Genomic DNA, 17201 nt, shown 5'->3' on the forward strand with positions numbered 1-17201 from the left:
AGGAGCGACTCCCTCGCACTTGTGCTTCACCGCATTAATAACCATCATAGCATCACCTTCCAACACAATCCGCCCAAACCCGAGCCTGTGCGCGACTTCCACTACAAATAACGCCGCCATTGCCTCCGCCATGACAACATTCCACCGGGCAGCCACTCGTTTCACACCCAGCATTTTGATACCCCCATCATTGGCACGGATCACAACTCTTAAGCCCACTTCACCATTAGGACTTAGGTGAGCATCAAAATTTGCCTTGAACATACCCGTAGGTGGAGGAGACCACGAAGCCGAGGACCCGCATCCACCCCATGACCCACGAAAAACACTGCCTGCATACTCACAATAATCCGCCACCAGCTTCGAAAACCACGTTGCCACCAACGGAGCATCAGAAAGTTCATTCTAAAAAATCAGCTTATTTCGACAAAACCACCCCGCCCACATTAAGGAACAAATAGTTCGAAACTCCTCCTTAGTAGCATGTTTTGCGAGCCATTCAAACCTCTCCGAGAAAGAAGAAAGTGGGGCGTTCATAATGAGAGAAGCAAAACCACTAACCTGCCATATAGCCCGTGCAAAAGTGCAATCAAATAAAGCATGGTTTATGGACTCATCCGGGTCACCGCAAACCGAGCAAGTAGCATCCACACTGATATGACGTGACAATAGCCGTCCCTTCACCGCTAAACTTCCCTTGCACGCACGCCACAGGAAATGGCTTAATTTCGGAGGGCCTTGGATCTGCCATACTCGACGCCACAACTCCGTTTCTCTCCCCCCATGTTGTAGCTGCCATGTGCGGACATGACCCAAACGTCCCAGCCAATAGCATGAGCGAACCGAAAAAATTCCATTGCGAGAGGGCCACCAGTAGCAGTGATCATCAGGCAAAAATCGAGAGAGGGGAATACTCAACACCAACTCCCATTCTTCTTCCACAAACGTCTGTTGTACCAACTCAATATTCCACGCACCCCTTGCCACATCAATTAAATCACATACCTTCAAATCCAAATTGCTATCCGCTCGCGGCGTTGGGACCATGTGAGCTCCCTCCCCAAGAATCCACGCATCTTCCCATACACGAATCCTTTCCCCGAAGCCAACACACCACTTAAGCCCTTCCAATAACAGTGACTTTGATCCCCATATACTACACCATGTACAACTCGGATTATACCCTCGTCACGCCTCCAGAAATTCCGAAGACTTAAAGTATCGTGCTTGCAGCAGCCGATAAAGAAGAGTCTGGTCCCCCGTACATAACCGCCATGCTTGCTTTGCAAGAAGAGATTGGTTGAAGCAGTGTAGGTCCCTAAAGCCAAGACCGCCCATCGATTTGGGGTAGCACAACGTATCCCAACTATGCCAATGCATCTTCCTATCAGTGTCAGAGGACCCCCACCAAAATCGAGCCAGCAACGAATGAATCTCATCAATCAATCCGCTAGGAAGGCTGAATACACTCATCATATACGTGGGAATAGCTTGCGCCACTAATTTAATAAGCACCTCTTTCCCGGGGTGGATAGCAATTTCTCTTTCCACCCTTGCAGCTTCTTTCATATGCGCTCCTTAATACAAGCAAACGTCACCTTTTTTGATCTCCCAATAATGGTAGGAAGTCCCAAGTACTTCTCCTGTCTATCAACCTCCTTTACCCCAAGCACATCCACAATGGCTGAACGACGATCTCTATCCACATTTCTACTAAAGACAACCTCCGTTTTGCTTAACTTGACTTTCTGTCCCGATGCTCTCTCGTATTTACTGATAATATCAGCCACCATAGAGCATTCTTGCACAGAGGCTTTAGTAAAAAGAATGCTATCATCCACAAAAAACAAATGAGACACCAGTGGAGCCCCTCTGCAAATCTGCGCCCCATGAATCTTCTTTTCACTTGCTGCTTTTGATAGAAGAGTAGAAAAGGCGTCAGCACACAATAGGAATAAGTAGGGTGAAATCGGATCACCTTGACGAAGACCCCTGGAGGGCGAAAGAGAACCCTCAACCACACCATTCACTTTGAACGTGAAAGAGACACTGGATATACAAGCCATCACTCTATCAATCCACCCATCACAGAACCCCATTTTCTTCATAACTCTCTCCAAAAAACACCATTCAACTCGATCATACGCTTTGCTCATGTCCAACTTTAAAGCACACACCCCGTTTTTATTTGCATCCTTTCGCTTCATTGCATGAAAAATCTCAAACGCTACAAGAGCATTATCAGTAATTAAGCGCCCAGGAACAAAAGCACTTTGGTTCGGCGAGATGATTGCAAGTAGAATGACCTTCAATCTATTCGCCAGAGTCTTCGATAGAATCTTATAGAGAACAGTACAAAGGCTGATAGGGCGAAAATCTTTCATAGACTGAGGGTTATCACATTTGGGAATCAACACAATACATGTTTTATTCACAACCCCAAGGTCCCCCAACCCCCGCCACCAACTCTAAACAAAAGAAATGACATCCGAGCCCAAAATATGCCAAAATTTCTGAAAAAACAAAGCATGTAAGCCATCTATACCTGGCGCCTTATTAGGGTGCATAGCAAAGAGTGCCTCCTTAACTTCATCCCCAGACGGCAACATCAGCAAAGCCGTATTCATATTCGCCGAAACACAATGTGACAACCCCTCCAAAGCCGACTCCATATTATCAGGGCTGTTAGTAGAAAACAACCCCTCAAAGTAATGTTGCACAACCCCACATATTTCCTCTCGGCCCTTCTTCCATACACCGTCTTCATCCAGCAGCTCATTAATGGTGTTTCGGCGTTTGCGCTGGCTCGCTTTGCGGTGGAAGTATTTTGTGTTTTTATCACCGTCACGAATCTCATTAGCCCTTGCACGAGCATGCCAGTAGGACTCTTCCAACCTATGAATTTCATCCAAATCACCATACACTAGGCGACACTGCTCCAATATAGAAGCATCAGGGTCCCGCTGTTGGAGGCCATTAAGGAGCATCCTATACTTGACTATTTGGTTGGCTTTTGGCACTATTTTTGAAAGTAGGTCAACTCTTTTTCTCTCATCACTCACTCACTCATTCACTCTCTTTCTCTCTCATTTATTTGCTGAAACAATTTTTTTAATGTATAAATGCATATGGTTTGGTGTAAAATAATATACGAGTGTACATTTGGGGATTTTCAGTGATCAAAGTAATGACCATCAGTGTACATTGTGATTTATTGAATTTCGGTATGGGACTGTAATTGTACATATTGAATTTCATTAGTGAACAAACATCAACACACCAGTGTACAAAGATTGGAAATTACTCACTTGACATCAGCTTCAGGAATTGGGTTACTTTCAGCTGGGTCTGTCATTGTACATTTTGATTTTGTTAATGAACAACCACGAAGCCAAAAATGTACAAAGAGGTTGAGTATGGAAAAGAGATAAGTGGTAAATAGTATATGAGGGGAAATGATGGCGGTTGACATCAAATCAGTTATTAAATGGTGAACAGTAACTGTCAAATCAGTTACTTTTTGAATTTTCGACATATACACTGGATGTAATCGAAATGTACATTGGCTGTCAAATCAATTATTTTTTCCATGTTAAATGGTGCGTTTCATTCTTCTTGCCTTGCGTTTTGGAGCTGGTGTAGGATGCTCATCCTACACCTCATACCACCATCTACTAATTGCTCTCCGGTAAAGAAAAAATTATAATGTTTTGAATTAGAAAGCAAAAGTTAAATTGAATTTACAATAATATAATAATTTAGATTGTTTATTCAAAATAAATGAAACTCTAATTTCCTCCTATCCAAAACTCTTTTATGTAATTAAATATATGTAGAATTTTAGTTTTTTTCAAATATTCGAAATAAATACTAATGACATGGTAATCATAAGTGTCTTTCGCTATTTCATAAATTGTAGAACTATATTGTAAATTTCGAGCCATATTTCGAGCATCATCCAATGATAAAAAAAATTATAATACCATGAATTAGGTAGCGTGCAAAAGTTATACAAAAAGAAATCTAATGATATGACAATCCTAAGTGCCGCTCTCTGTTTTATAAATTATAATACTATATTGTAAATGGATCTTATTTCGAACCATATTTCGAGCACTATCTAATAGTACAAAAATCACAATATTCTGATTTAGGTAGCAAAGTTATACACAATTTACATAATATAATAATTTAAGCTAATTTATATAATATAATAATTTAGGTTGTTTATTCAAATGAAATAATAATTTCCCCAATCCATAACTCTTTTAAATATTTAAATATATGTAGAATTCTATTTTTTTTCAAGTATTTAAAATAAAAACTAATGACATGACAATCCTTTAAAATAAAAACTAATGACATGACAATCCTAACTAACACTCTCTATTTCATAAATTGTAGATCTGTATTATAAATAGATTTTATTTCGAAGCATATTTCGAGCCGTATCTAATGGTACAAAAATTATAATATTTTAAATTGGCTAGCAAGAGTTATACATAATTTACAAAATGATTAGAGATGTTCTTTTCATTTGCGTTTATGTTCTTTTTATCTATACAAATGTTCTTTTAATTTTGATTGTGTCTTCTTCTATTATATGTTCTTTTTTTGTGACCATGTTCATATAAGAATGGAGAATATATAGATGGACTTTTAATTGTTTTGAATTGTGTAATCTTTTAATTGGAAAGTATGTTTTTTATATTTAAATTTATTGCATGTTCTTTCGGCATAACATGTGTTTTTCAATAAATACTTAAGATTAGACATAAATGATGTTTTCTTTTTGTATGTTTTTCATTTGATTTTGATTTTCGAGTTCTTTATCTTATTCTATGGTTTCTCAATTGTGTGAAAAATTAAATTGTAAGTTGTATGACAATTTAACTCAATATAAACTCTATAATAAGGAAATAATTCAAATTTGTTGGTGAAATTTCTTTTTTTCAAATTTTAATTTAAAAGGTACTTTAGATAATGTCAACTGTATGTTCATTACTATATGTTCATTTCATTACGACCTATTTTTTTTTTATAAGCGAAGATTATACATGTTCTTTAATTATGAATTGTGCGTTCTTTTTCCTCAAAATAGTCGTTGAAAAAAATTCATATTTTTTTTATATAAATGGTATTTTCTTTTCAGGTTTAACACCCTAGTGAATAATTCAGGCTTTAAACTTATCCCAGACTATGTTAGTACAAAATAAACGAATTAGTTTTCCTTAAAAAAAACACAACAAAGATTTCTCACTCGTATGTACAAGATGATACTAGTTGAACTATTTAATATGAATAGTACATATTTTACTTGTATTATAATTGTCACATTATTTTCAAGTTAGTAACTTGGGATTCAGGTGAGACAATAATTGTCACAACTTGAATGGATTCAGATTGACTTCATAGTTATGAAATTCTAAAATTTACTTTCTTTTTCATTTTTAGTGCAATATATAACCATATCTCAATGAAGTATATAAAATATGCAAATCAAACTATACAAAAAATGTTCAAAGTTTAACACACCATCTTAAATTTGGATACCAATATGTTGTTACTAATGTACTATAGTACTATAGTTATGTTTTGGGCTAGCAGGGTCAAAATTGATCAGTTTTATAGAAAGGCCAAAAGAGTGATTTTAGCCAAAATTTCTCACATTGTTCAAGTTTTGATAAAATCAGGTTGTAGATTTAGGTTATATTGGTCAAAACCCGCGAGTTAATTTCCTATGAACTAGGAAGGTGTATATTCTAGTGAGAAAAGCAGCATAAGCATAGATTTTAATTGTGGCAAAATGTCATACCCCAAAACTTGGTAAAATCTTCGCAGATTCCCAAAACTTAAGACCAACTCCATCGCCATTCATATTAACCATTCAGAAAATTGGCAAAAATGCCATCAAAAATCACGGCTCATCGTTCGACAGAATCGGACGAAATGTTGCTTATAGGTCTATAGAATGCTCATAAAAGACCAGGGCTTCTCTATTACAGACCATAAAGATTATCATAGCTTTAGATATTGATATCATAAGCAACCAAAGTCAAGATTTTTGGCTTTGGCAAACCAAAATGTGTGATAGGTAATCTGTTACCCAACGAAGCCGGCTTCTCCATATGAACATCTTGGTACATACGTACATCCAATAAAGATATGCACGCTGAAGACTTTGTTTCAGAGGAGATTGAATACAGATTTTGGTGATCTTCCGACCGTGTAAAGGGTATATAACACTAACACATTTACTTATGTGCCTATGCGGTTTTATTTGTACAACATTTTCTGAATCAATTGCATACCAAGACTCCTAGAGATGTTGCTTCTGTAAGAAGCCAGTCAGCTTCATTTCGGTTCACTATCTATACAATTTACAAGGGGTATGCACAAAGTAATGGAGAAATAAATACTGTTTCGACCTTTCTCAATCCATCTTTGTTGCCAATGTCTTGATCATTCCTTTTGTAATCTTCGAAAACCACATCAAATTCAAGCCTCCAAGAACACATGGGGCAATTAAAACGAGGTAATATCCAAATAGTGGCAACTGCTTGATCTGAGACAAAAGGACAGAATATGAGGGGCAGGACAAAAAGGTGAACTTATAGGTAAATGACATTAACTGAGATCAATAGGTCCAAAGTAATGCTATCTTCAATCTGTATGAAATATAACTCCTAAACTACCTCTATATTCACCTGTTAATTATAAAATGGAAGTCATCCAATGGGTTCAACAATTATATACTACATAACGGGTAGTTTCATCTAATTTCTATAACAGGATAAGCTCTATAAAATAACCACATGAACTAAAGCGAGTATAAATCTACAAGAGCTTCACTACCGCTTACCTGATCATAGTGCACATAGAGGTGGTAGAAAACATACATAAATAGAAGAATCCTAGCAACCTGCAAAGAGCAAAAGCACAAATTTCAGGTCAAGGAAGCAAGCTTGACATGCTTAGCCAACAAAAGGTGATTATATTACATGTCTAACCGAAAACAGATCATGTTAACATTACAGATGCCTAGACGACACTCAGCTCTAAAATAATTTGATCTCAATAAAGGATTTCCCATCATTCTCACTCACCAGCCAAGTTAAGAATATAGCCACTCCATTGAAAACATAAGCTTTTGATTTCTTCATCCCAACTGCGTCAAGATACCTTCACCAACAGAAGCTTCACATCATACACGGAAAAAGAGAAAAAAAATTATGACCAACACGGTTAGAGAACTGACGTCAGACTTACCATCTGAGATTGATCCCTGGCGTTGTTGTCTCGGAAAGAAGAACCATATAAGCATAAAATTGCCCCAACCCAGTTAACATACCATATGCTAGTGCTCCCATTGATAGAAGATGATGAAACACCTGCAAAATATCCATCACCCCTGCAAAGTTCAATTAAATTGGTGGAACTCGAGCATACTTGACCTATGTAAAATACCTTTCTTTTTCTTTATTAAGAATAAACTATATTTATCTTGATATTAAAGTGCCTTAACAAAAGCAAAAAACATTGACTGTAATGCGTACACACTACCATTTGTCTCTCCATGGTGAAGCATCTGTTACTTTATTTATAATAGAAAATTTCGAACAAACCAAAGTATTACTTACATATTCCATTCCACCTAAAGCAGGGTAAAACCAAAATATCATGGCAAGATCAGAAAGGAAGTAGCCAACTGAAACCTGTCGATGTAGAGAAGACAGAAGATGATTGTGAAATCTATCTAAATTCTCAACATTGTTGACAAGAACTCAAAATTATCAAGTCGACATACAACGCTGATATAACTAAGAAAACACCCTTCCATGTGCAAAAAGTTACTTAAATACAGATCCCCATTTCTACATTTGCAGCAAAGCACATTGTAATTTTAATTTAAGCAATAATTAAACAATTTTTGGATCAGTGAGTGTCAGAGAGGAAAGTCTGAAAGGCTAAAAGTCACCTGTCCTGATACTGTTCAAGGAAACTTTCTAACAGTGGAATTCTGCAAAATACAAAGTCTAGTTTCTGCTTCATAAATACATAAACTTGAGGCATCAACACAACGAAGCAACCTAAAGCCAACTCAAACCAGTCCTTTTCTCTAGAACACATCCAAATCATACCAGTATTTAGAAAATCAACGCAGAATTTGGTCACCTATGAATGCCTATAATCTCGATCACTAGAGTCCACATTCCAACGAAATTCCATTGAGTTTAACCAGCTGGAAATCCATCAGGAAAAAGAAGAGCCCGAATACTAGTGCAGCCCTCCAAACTTTAATCAAGGGGAGTTCAATTGATGAACTAAAGATATATAATCACATATTCACATCAACGATATATACATAATTGTTTGTTAACATCAAGATGTTACTCTTGCTAATATTTAACAATGATATATGTGCACTCATGATTAGTAGAGCTAAAACAATAAGCTTGAGAGTGGTGCAGAGTACATAATATTTCAAATAAGCAAGGTGAACGCCCAGGACAATTTTGATAATTCCTCCAAAACCAATAGAGCTCACATGAGCACGCATTGACTTGTAGAATATAACCATATCATAGACACTTACGTAAGGTCAGAAATATTAACCCCAATTAGATCACATCCCACAGTAAAATTGCAAATATACCTTTGCAATATGACTGGATACCCCCGCTATGAGGGCTACCATGTCCCTGTCTACGACCCATAATCTCAGTGGATCATTAATTCTACATTTAATGTTAATTTCCAGGGATGGCTCTGCAAATCATAAACCTGACTGAAGATTGAAAACCCTCCAAACCTTCATATAGTTCAGAATTCTGTTATGTGAACTCTTCTAGATGCAGCAGTTTGTCAGTATTAAATCTCTTTAGTCTCTGACTATTTGAATTTCCTCATGAAAAACATTGACCACTATACTATTAGGGATGTTCCAGGGATTTTATCACTAAGCGAATCAGAAATAAAAGTCGGTGAGCTTACCTTCTACATTCTGAAGCTTAAGAAGGAAAACTAATGAAATGACTCGAATTTCAAATCATTCACTTGCTCTCAAGAAAGCCATGAAGGCAAGGAGAATTGTAAATCCTCTCTCAACCAGCAAAACTTGCAGCTTTTAGCTATCAAATATCAGTCATACAATAAAATGGCAAGAGCTTTTAGCTAGCATGTATTCTCAAGCCCATATACTTCCTAGTAGCAGCAACGCGTTCCAGCTAGGTACTGCTTAAAGGATAAATGAAAAAGGAACAGACAGAGATACCTTAGACTTGTATCGCAAAAAGACCTGGAAGCAACTAATTTCAGAACTCGGGTTACATAAGTCTTAAAGGTTCACCAAAGGGAAACGCACATTATGAGCTTTGACATGAGCTTAGCAAGAAAGTGCTACAAATTAGCTTGGCCACTAATTAGTTATGTGAAGAGGGGCAGTTACGGCAAGTAGGTAAATGCTCAGAGTTAGTTGCAGCTAGTGCTAGTGGGATGGCTGCTGCATAATCATATTGTCAGAGTTAGTTACAAGCTAAAGGAAGCAAGAAATTTTGTAGTAGAAGAGGTATAAATAAGAGTCAGCAAGGGAAAGCATAATCATCCAGAAAAATTACCCCCTCTCTCTTCTCCCCCTCCCCCTCCCCCTCCCCCTCCGCCTCCCCCTTCCCCTCCCCCTCCTTCCCTCCCTCCCTCTCTCTCCCTCTCTCTCTAAATTCTTATTTTCTTTTCTAGTAAGAAATTGAATTCCATAACAAAAACCAATAAACCACTGCATCCTCATTTTCTAAACAGATATGTTCTAGTCTCCTCTGGCATGGGAAAGAGGATGCACATCGAGTGGAATGAAAAAGACGGAAATCCAAATGTATGTGTATGGTGCAATTTCGCTATTCCCTGTCTACCTAGTCTTGACAAGAAAGAAGTACAAGGGCTTCTCACACCATCCAGAGTCACTCTTAGATTGCAACAAAAAGACTAGTTAGGTTTAACATTTAAGTAAATTCAAATCTGTGTTAAAGACCAATATACAAAAACAAGAACAAGAATTGCCAGAAGAACTTGCACAGAGCTACAAACCAATCACCAGCTTTCCCAATTTCTAGATTCCCTACTACCTAGTACCAACACAACATTCCCACCAAACATTAAAATTTATCCATGGAATGCTTTCCTCCAAGACAAAATCTTCTCATGAGTCATGACACAGAGACAATTCCTAGAGAGCCTACAATCCAAAAGTAACTCCTATTTAAGTCAGAATCGAGAAATGTTTCTTCTTACTGCTACATAGAGCAGAGACATTCTGTACCCAACCCATCAGGACTCAAATTCATGGAGACCAATTAACTTCTCGATAAGCAAAATACTAAGCTGCAGTGTTATATAGCAATTCTAAGAAACCCCCTCCCCAACAACCCCCAACCCACCCCCCCCCCCCCCAAAAAAAAAAGGAAAAAAACCTCAATGACTATCATATGAAAATTGATTGATCCATAATAGAGAGATAGCATAATACTTCAGCCCATGCAATCAAGAAAAAGAGGGGGGCTGGGAAGCAAGACCAAAAAACCTTTAGGGACACAGGAACTACAAAGACTGAGACAAGAAAAAAAAAACTTTACCCCTAAAACAAAAGATGATGATGCTGAGCTTCGATATAGGACTGGCCCACGTTGTAAGTCATCAGAAAAGAGATCGGACCAAAATGCCAAATAAATCGACAAAGCTGTAATAAAGATTGCATGTAGAGTTGATATAGCCCTGTAAATAGTCAAAATAAGTAAGATAACAGGAAGTAAGATAACAGGAAGACTCAAAGGGCACTTTTAAAGTTTTAATCAACAGATGAACATCTAGAAATTCACCTGTTGTCCCACTCAACTTGCTTCATCTTCGGAAGGGTAGGATAGTGTTTGAAGCAAATACCACTGATTAATTGAGACAAATTATATACCTATAAAGAGTAGATCAATTCAACACAGGGATAATGAAAAGGGGACGCCAAAGGCTTCAAAAAGGGTAACGAGAACATACAATTCTGCAGGTGAAGATGCCACATAATATAGAAGTACATGGAATCCATGGATATTCAAACTGATACTCTTCCAATAGCTGACTGACCCAGTTCTGGTAATAAGTTACCATATTCATAGCAATATTGAACTTCCAAGAACTTTGTTAAGAGATCAAACGACATCATATATTAGTGTAAAAAATTAACATAGATTAACAAAGTGCAAAAGAACTATATAACTCGTCACAAAATGAATACTACTAATAAATCCACAAGCAACAACAATTCGCCAAAATGAAGTGACTCTTGATCAAGTAACATATTACATACCCATTCAAATGTACAGTATGCTCACAAAATTACTACAAATATATCCAGAAGCAAAAAGCAACAACAATTCGCCAAAATGAAGTGACTCTTGATCAAGTAACATATTACATACCCATTCAAATATACATTAGGCTCACAAAATTACTACAAATATATCCAGAAGCAACAACAATTAGTTGAAACAATGAACTCAATCTTGAACAAGCTTCCCATGCTCAGAGCAAAATCCATCACATCCCTCCAACGGATCATTACATAAGTAGCCATAAATGCAAGTTATAGTACTCATCCAAATATACATTATGCTCATAAAATTACTACAAATAAATCCACAAGCAACAACAATTACGTCGAAACAACAAACTTAATCCTGAACAAGTCTTCCAGGTTCAGAGCAAAATCAATCACAAACTCCCTTCAAACATTCATAAGTTAACAACTAAATACAAGTAGTATTACTCATTCAATTAAAATACATGCTAACAACTAAATGCAAAATTAGCATCAAATATGAAGCTGAAGATTACATAAATATAGTTATTAAACTATACAATCCTCAACACAGCTTCAAATTTGATTATTTTCTTCATACATTGCTCTTACCAACGATAATAATGATCACAACAACATAAAATTAAAACAAACAACAATTCAAAAAATGAATGTTATTTCCATAAAGTAACCTAAATTTAACGAAATAATCAACAATATGATGAAAGATCATCAAAAAAAAGGAGGAAAAGATAGATTACCAGAAAGTTAAGAGAGATGTCGCGAATTCGAGAATGTTGTGTTGCGAAAGAGGAGAGAGAAAATTAGGGATGGTGACAGAAAAGGGATAATAAAGTAGTTTAAAAAGTGAAAAGAACGAAAGAAAGATGAAGGAGAATCGAAAGATTAGGGGAGAAAATAAAGAATCTAGAAATCATCACAAGAAAGATGATGATGATGATGGTTATTATTATAATTATTGTAAATTTGTGATTGTGTATGATGGATTAAAATAAAGAACTTGAGTGTTGTTGGTTATTAGTTTGCCATAAGTAACCTAATCTTGACCTATCAATTCAACAATAACTTTTTTCTTTGTCATATTCATATCACATATGTATAATATACTTTATATTATCAAAGAATCAATATTAGCTTAGTTGGTTGGATGTGCTCTTTTTACATTTGTGTTCGATTCTTGCTCTTGTGGAATCTTTCAAGTTTTCTCCCACTTATAACTTTATAAGAGATATTCATCTAACCTTTGAAAGCAATGTATCATTTGGTTGTTACTAGCGCTATTTGACGCTCGTATTTACTAAAAATCGTCCGTGTTTTCCCCTTTAAATCCTTGCGTACCCCTTCCCTTTCACCCCGCTCTTACTCTCTCACCTCTTATCCAACCTCACGCCACTCCAACTTTATCACCCATATCTCATACCACCACCCGACCACCACCACCACCAGTCCACCACCAGTCCACCACCATGGCAGCCAACTTGAGCACCACCACCACCCGCGGATCACCTCCACCAGCAGACCACCATCGCCATTACCGGAGCCACCACCACCAACGCGGTCAAACACCACTACCGAGGCACCACCTCATTGTCGCGGACTACCATAGTGAGATTGAGGTGCATGTAAGGGTAATTTAGGAATGTATTGAAATTAATACGGGATAAATTTTAGTAAATACGGGTGGTAAATAATAGTGTCGTTTTCTATACTTTTATTTCTTTAGATTTGTATTTTCATAATCGCCAATACAAATAATTGATCCATGATCTCGTCGCTCCACAACAACACATGTTACATGCGCAAGAATGACATAGAACATTTGAGAAGACTTACATGTTTAAAAATTGGGGAAGATAAAAATGGTCATTGCGTTTAGCAACTTTGGTCTTTTTATTGTTTATTGCTATTTCACATACTCTATTTTCTTTCCTCTTGTTTTTGCGTTGGTTAGGGAAAGAAAAATTAAGAATGAATCAATGAAGTATTGCAATGAGGGACTAAGTATACTATCTCCAATTTATACAATGGCACAAAAATAGATGCTACTTTAATTTCCCAAATTTGTCATCATCTGGTAGACAGTGTACACATGCACAAGGTGTATAATAAAAGAGAAGGTATTGGGTTAGACGCGTCCGACCATAATATTTGGTCGGACGACTTTCAGTTGGTTTCAAAAAAAAAAATCAGTTGGTTTCAAATTTTTTTCAGTTGGTTTCAATTTTTGTTCAAAAGACCAAATGAAAGAAAAACAACACGAGCTGAAAGAATTTACACACCAACTGAAAGAACATAGAAGACCAAATGAAAGAAAAACAACACAAGCTAAAAGATTTAACACACCAACTGAAAGTCAACAGAAGACCAAATGAAAGAAAAATAACACAAGCTGAAAGAATTTACACACCAACTGAAAGAACACAGAAGACCAAATGAAAGAAAAACAACGCAAACTGAAAGAATTTACACACCAACTGAAAGTCAAGTAATCTCTCACCAAATTATTATTATCTTATTCTCTACTCCTACCTCACACCAACTGCTATGTCTCACTCCCACTCTCTCTCCACCAAACTCTCGAATCTACTCATCCTGATCATCGTCTTCCTCATCTCCTTCCTCTCCAACTTCGTTCTCTCTCCGTCGAACGCCATTGACATGTATCCAGGTGTGGTATTTCCTCCTCTTCTCCCGCCATCGAAGTAGTTGTATTAAAAGTACGCTCTCAACTTCCCAGATGGAGAGCAATATGGTTGTGAAAGAAGACACTGAATTTAAGTCTTCATTTGATGAGTATTTAAAGGCAATGGAGTTTATTAAAACTGACAGGGAGAAGAAGAAAGTTCAAAGAGGGAGTGGCCGTGAAAGGAAGCTTAGTGATGTTGCAGTCAGTAAAGATCTTCCGAAACATCAGAAACGGAAGGAGACTGTTAAAATTTAAGAGGTTTTGTAAGGTCGTCCGACGGAAAATATTGGGTCAGACAGTCTGACCCAATACTTTCACATAATAAATATTCATCAACTTCGAGATGTTATGTGATGGGTTAAGGAATCTTTTTCATTTTGAATTCAAATACATCTTTTGAATAAAATTCAATTCAAAATTTAAATTAGAAGTGAGGTATTTTTTTTTAGGGGAAATTAGACCGGGATTTTTATTGCAAATCAAGTTCCGCCAAAGTAATGATACTTTGGGGGATTGGAACCATACAAATTAGTTCAGAACTATTTCTTGTATCCCACCTTGCCACTAAATGGGCTATAGAATTCCCAGCCCTCTTAACATGAGAGAAAAGAAAAGAGTTAAAAGACCTTGAAAGAGTTCGAATATCTTCATAGATCAGGTAAATGGGGGCTAAACCCTCCGCTTCACTAAAGACCGAGCGCACCACAGTTAGCGCATCACTTTCCACCCACACCATTTCATACCCTGCTCGTCGAGCCACTTGGAGACCATATCTCACAGCTTCTGCTTCAGCCATAGTCGAATCGCTGCTGCCAACCATTTTTTTGGTTGCCATCATTACAACCATCCTAGCGTCATCTCTCAGGACAACACCCAAACTTACATACTCCCCAGCCAGAATGTGTGCATCAACATTAATTTTTATTACTCCAATATGCGGTTTCTTCTAGCTTGTAGCTGATCTTGACAGACCTTGTTGTGGGAGTACCGGAGCATACACACGCATCGAGTATGTGTTGTAGTCATTCACGAGCTGCAGGAAACTTGTGGCAACCACCTGAGCATTGAGTATAGGGTTTGATCCCAAGACCTTAATTACATGCATATACTAATTAAAGTCTTAACCACTAGGCTAAGTTGTATTTAGTGTTATTATCACAAAGTATTATATTAATAAATGAAATTTTTTTTTATCCGGGGCATAGCCCGGGCCTAATAACTAATTAGTTAATAAAAAATGGTGCAATTTCATAAATTTGAAATTAATTAGAAATGTAATCAGCATATCGATCGCGACAAGAAATGTGACTTTAATTGGTATATCTTGTTTAATATGTTAATTTGTAATATTGAAGAGGAAAGTTGAATAATAATAAATCTCAAGTTTGGGCCATAATTTTAATATAATTTCCAATTTGTAAACTCTAAAAATAAGCTCAACTTTACTTGGTTGTCACATGGTTAGGGGTGTACATCGGTAGAGGAGTAGGATCGGATCGCATCGCACCGAAAGACCGAAATCTGGATTTTTTTGGATCAGGACTGGTCCGGAAAAATTCTGGTCCGGTCCAGTCTTGGTCCTCTTGGACCTGAATTTATTTTATTCAAAAAAAATCTTTTTTTTCTATTTAAATATATATTTATAAACTAAATTTATATGGGTGTTTTTTTTTTCGAGGGGAAAAGCTCGTAGAATTAAATTAAATCAAGTTCCGCAAAAGATAAAAGACTTTGCGGAAAAAAGTCAAACCAAACAAGTTCAGAGTTACGAGCACAATCCCAACGAGCTAACAAATGGACGACAGTATTACCCGCTCGTCTAACATGGGAGAAAGAAAAAGCAGTAAAATTCACACACTACTTAAGAATATCACCAAAGATGCGAAAAAGGGGGGAACACCCCTCCTGTTTCCTCTTCAAAGCATTAATCACCAGCAAAGCATCTCCTTCCACCATAATGCCATCATACCCAAAACGCTGCACCAACTCAACAGCATACAAGGCTGCCATAGCCTCGGCCACGGAAGCATCCAACCGCCCCTCCATTCGCTTCACTCCCATCAGCTTTATTGTCCCCATAGGCTCACGGACCACCGCACCGACACCAACTTCGCCATTCGGACTCACGTGTGCATCAAAATTTACCTTTAGACCCGTCAAAGGAGGGGACCACGCTGAAGGCGAGCCACAACCACTAGCAGACGGCCCAAACACGCTTTTAGCATAGAGGCTAGCTTCCTCCACCATCTTCGAAAAGTGACTCGCTATAAAGTATTACTATTATATTTATTTTTCTCTTTTTTCATCCAAAAATACTACTTTTTCATTTTTTTCCTCCATAATTTTACATTAAATGGATAAACTTCGAAAAGCTTGAAAATGACATTGCTTACAATTTTACCTGCATTGTTGTGCATAATAATGTAGCAATAAAAAAAAAACGGAGGTAGTAAAAAAAAATTTCTTTTTATGAAAATAAAACTATGTACTTCGTTATTTACAAAAATACCATAAAAAGAAGATGGGGCTATGAATATGATGATAAGACAAAATAAACATATAGTTGAGCTGAAAACAATAAGCACCACACAAAGGTAGATTGTAGATTGTAGATTGTGTGTGTGAGAAAGAAAATGGAAGGAATAGGAATGCAGATAATGGTGCCAGTAGTGGGCATAGTAGCAGTTGCTGCAGCTACATTTTATGCTGTTAGCTTTGCTGAAATTCGTGAGGTATCATTTTCCATTATTCCTCTCTCTTGTTTTCTTTATATTAGTTTTCTTATACTTCAATTTGTTAAAGAGAAATTATTAATATGATGAATATGTTTTGTGGGATTTAGAAATCTTTCAGAGAACTTGATGAAAAAGAAGATGAAGATGACATGGTTTTTAAGTACTCTTTGAGCTCCAAAGAACGTCGTGCCCGCAAAAAAGCTAACAAGAAATCTAATACTAAAACTTAGAGCATTGTTACCACCATTTTTAGATGTATTAAATCTCTCGTGCATTCGATATCAAACTATTAGATGTGCATCGACTTGTTTACATCAACCAGCATCAACAAGTATAACCTTTGTTTTTTTTTTTGGGTTTTCTAATATGGTTGTTTTTTCTTGAGTGGTGCATTTACACTGCATTATAATGGAGGCTTGTG

General features: G+C 36.9%; 3 protein-coding genes across 4 annotated transcripts; 1 reads left to right on the forward strand and 2 right to left on the reverse strand.

Moving 5' to 3' along the window:
- Nucleotides 1-1188: 1188 nt before the first annotated feature.
- Nucleotides 1189-1569, reverse strand: LOC130591735 (uncharacterized mitochondrial protein AtMg00310-like). The gene has a single exon (XM_057395547.1). It carries the CDS (start codon nt 1567-1569, stop codon nt 1189-1191), a length of 381 nt encoding a protein of 126 aa, XP_057251530.1.
- Nucleotides 1570-6229: 4660 nt separating this feature from the next.
- LOC104895369 (uncharacterized) lies at nt 6230-12365 on the reverse strand. 2 transcript variants are annotated; one of them, XM_010681850.4, is made up of 9 exons: nt 12100-12364; nt 11038-11176; nt 10869-10957; nt 10626-10764; nt 7641-7715; nt 7270-7391; nt 7107-7182; nt 6863-6922; nt 6230-6565 (listed from the first exon to the last, which is right to left on the reverse strand). In XM_010681850.4, the coding sequence occupies exons 2-9, from the start codon at nt 11152-11154 to the stop codon at nt 6434-6436; spliced, it is 810 nt and encodes a 269-aa protein (XP_010680152.2). In that variant the 5' UTR covers nt 11155-11176; nt 12100-12364; the 3' UTR covers nt 6230-6433. The 2 variants fall into 2 exon arrangements, with proteins under 2 accessions (XP_010680152.2, XP_048502030.1); XM_048646073.2 differs by lacking the exon at nt 7641-7715 and having other exon boundaries at nt 12100-12365.
- Nucleotides 12366-16589: 4224 nt separating this feature from the next.
- Nucleotides 16590-17128, forward strand: LOC104895370 (hypothetical protein). Its single transcript, XM_010681851.4, has 2 exons — nt 16590-16777; nt 16888-17128. Exons 1-2 carry the CDS (start codon nt 16679-16681, stop codon nt 17008-17010), a joined length of 222 nt encoding a protein of 73 aa, XP_010680153.1. The 5' UTR covers nt 16590-16678; the 3' UTR covers nt 17011-17128.
- The last annotated feature ends 73 nt before the right edge of the window (nt 17129-17201 follow it).

This window comes from Beta vulgaris, chromosome 6, assembly GCF_026745355.1.
Source record: "Beta vulgaris subsp. vulgaris cultivar EL10 chromosome 6, EL10.2, whole genome shotgun sequence".
Lineage (NCBI taxonomy): Eukaryota > Viridiplantae > Streptophyta > Magnoliopsida > Caryophyllales > Amaranthaceae > Beta > Beta vulgaris.

Coding starts and splice junctions, on each gene's coding strand:
- LOC130591735 (XM_057395547.1), bottom strand. CDS start 1,569: ATGAAAGAAGCTGCAAGGGTGGAAAGAGAAATTGCTATCCACCCCGGG.
- LOC104895369 (XM_010681850.4), bottom strand. CDS start 11,154: ATGAATATGGTAACTTATTACCAGAACTGGGTCAGTCAGCTATTGGAA. Junction 7,716..10,625: donor CATCATCTTTTGTTTTAGGG/GTAAAGTTTTTT, acceptor CTACATCGACAG/GTTTCAGTTGGCTACTTCCT. Junction 7,183..7,269: donor CCAGGGATCAATCTCAGATG/GTAAGTCTGACG, acceptor CTGTTGGTGAAG/GTATCTTGACGCAGTTGGGA.
- LOC104895370 (XM_010681851.4), top strand. CDS start 16,679: ATGGAAGGAATAGGAATGCAGATAATGGTGCCAGTAGTGGGCATAGTA. Junction 16,778..16,887: donor GCTTTGCTGAAATTCGTGAG/GTATCATTTTCC, acceptor TGTGGGATTTAG/AAATCTTTCAGAGAACTTGA.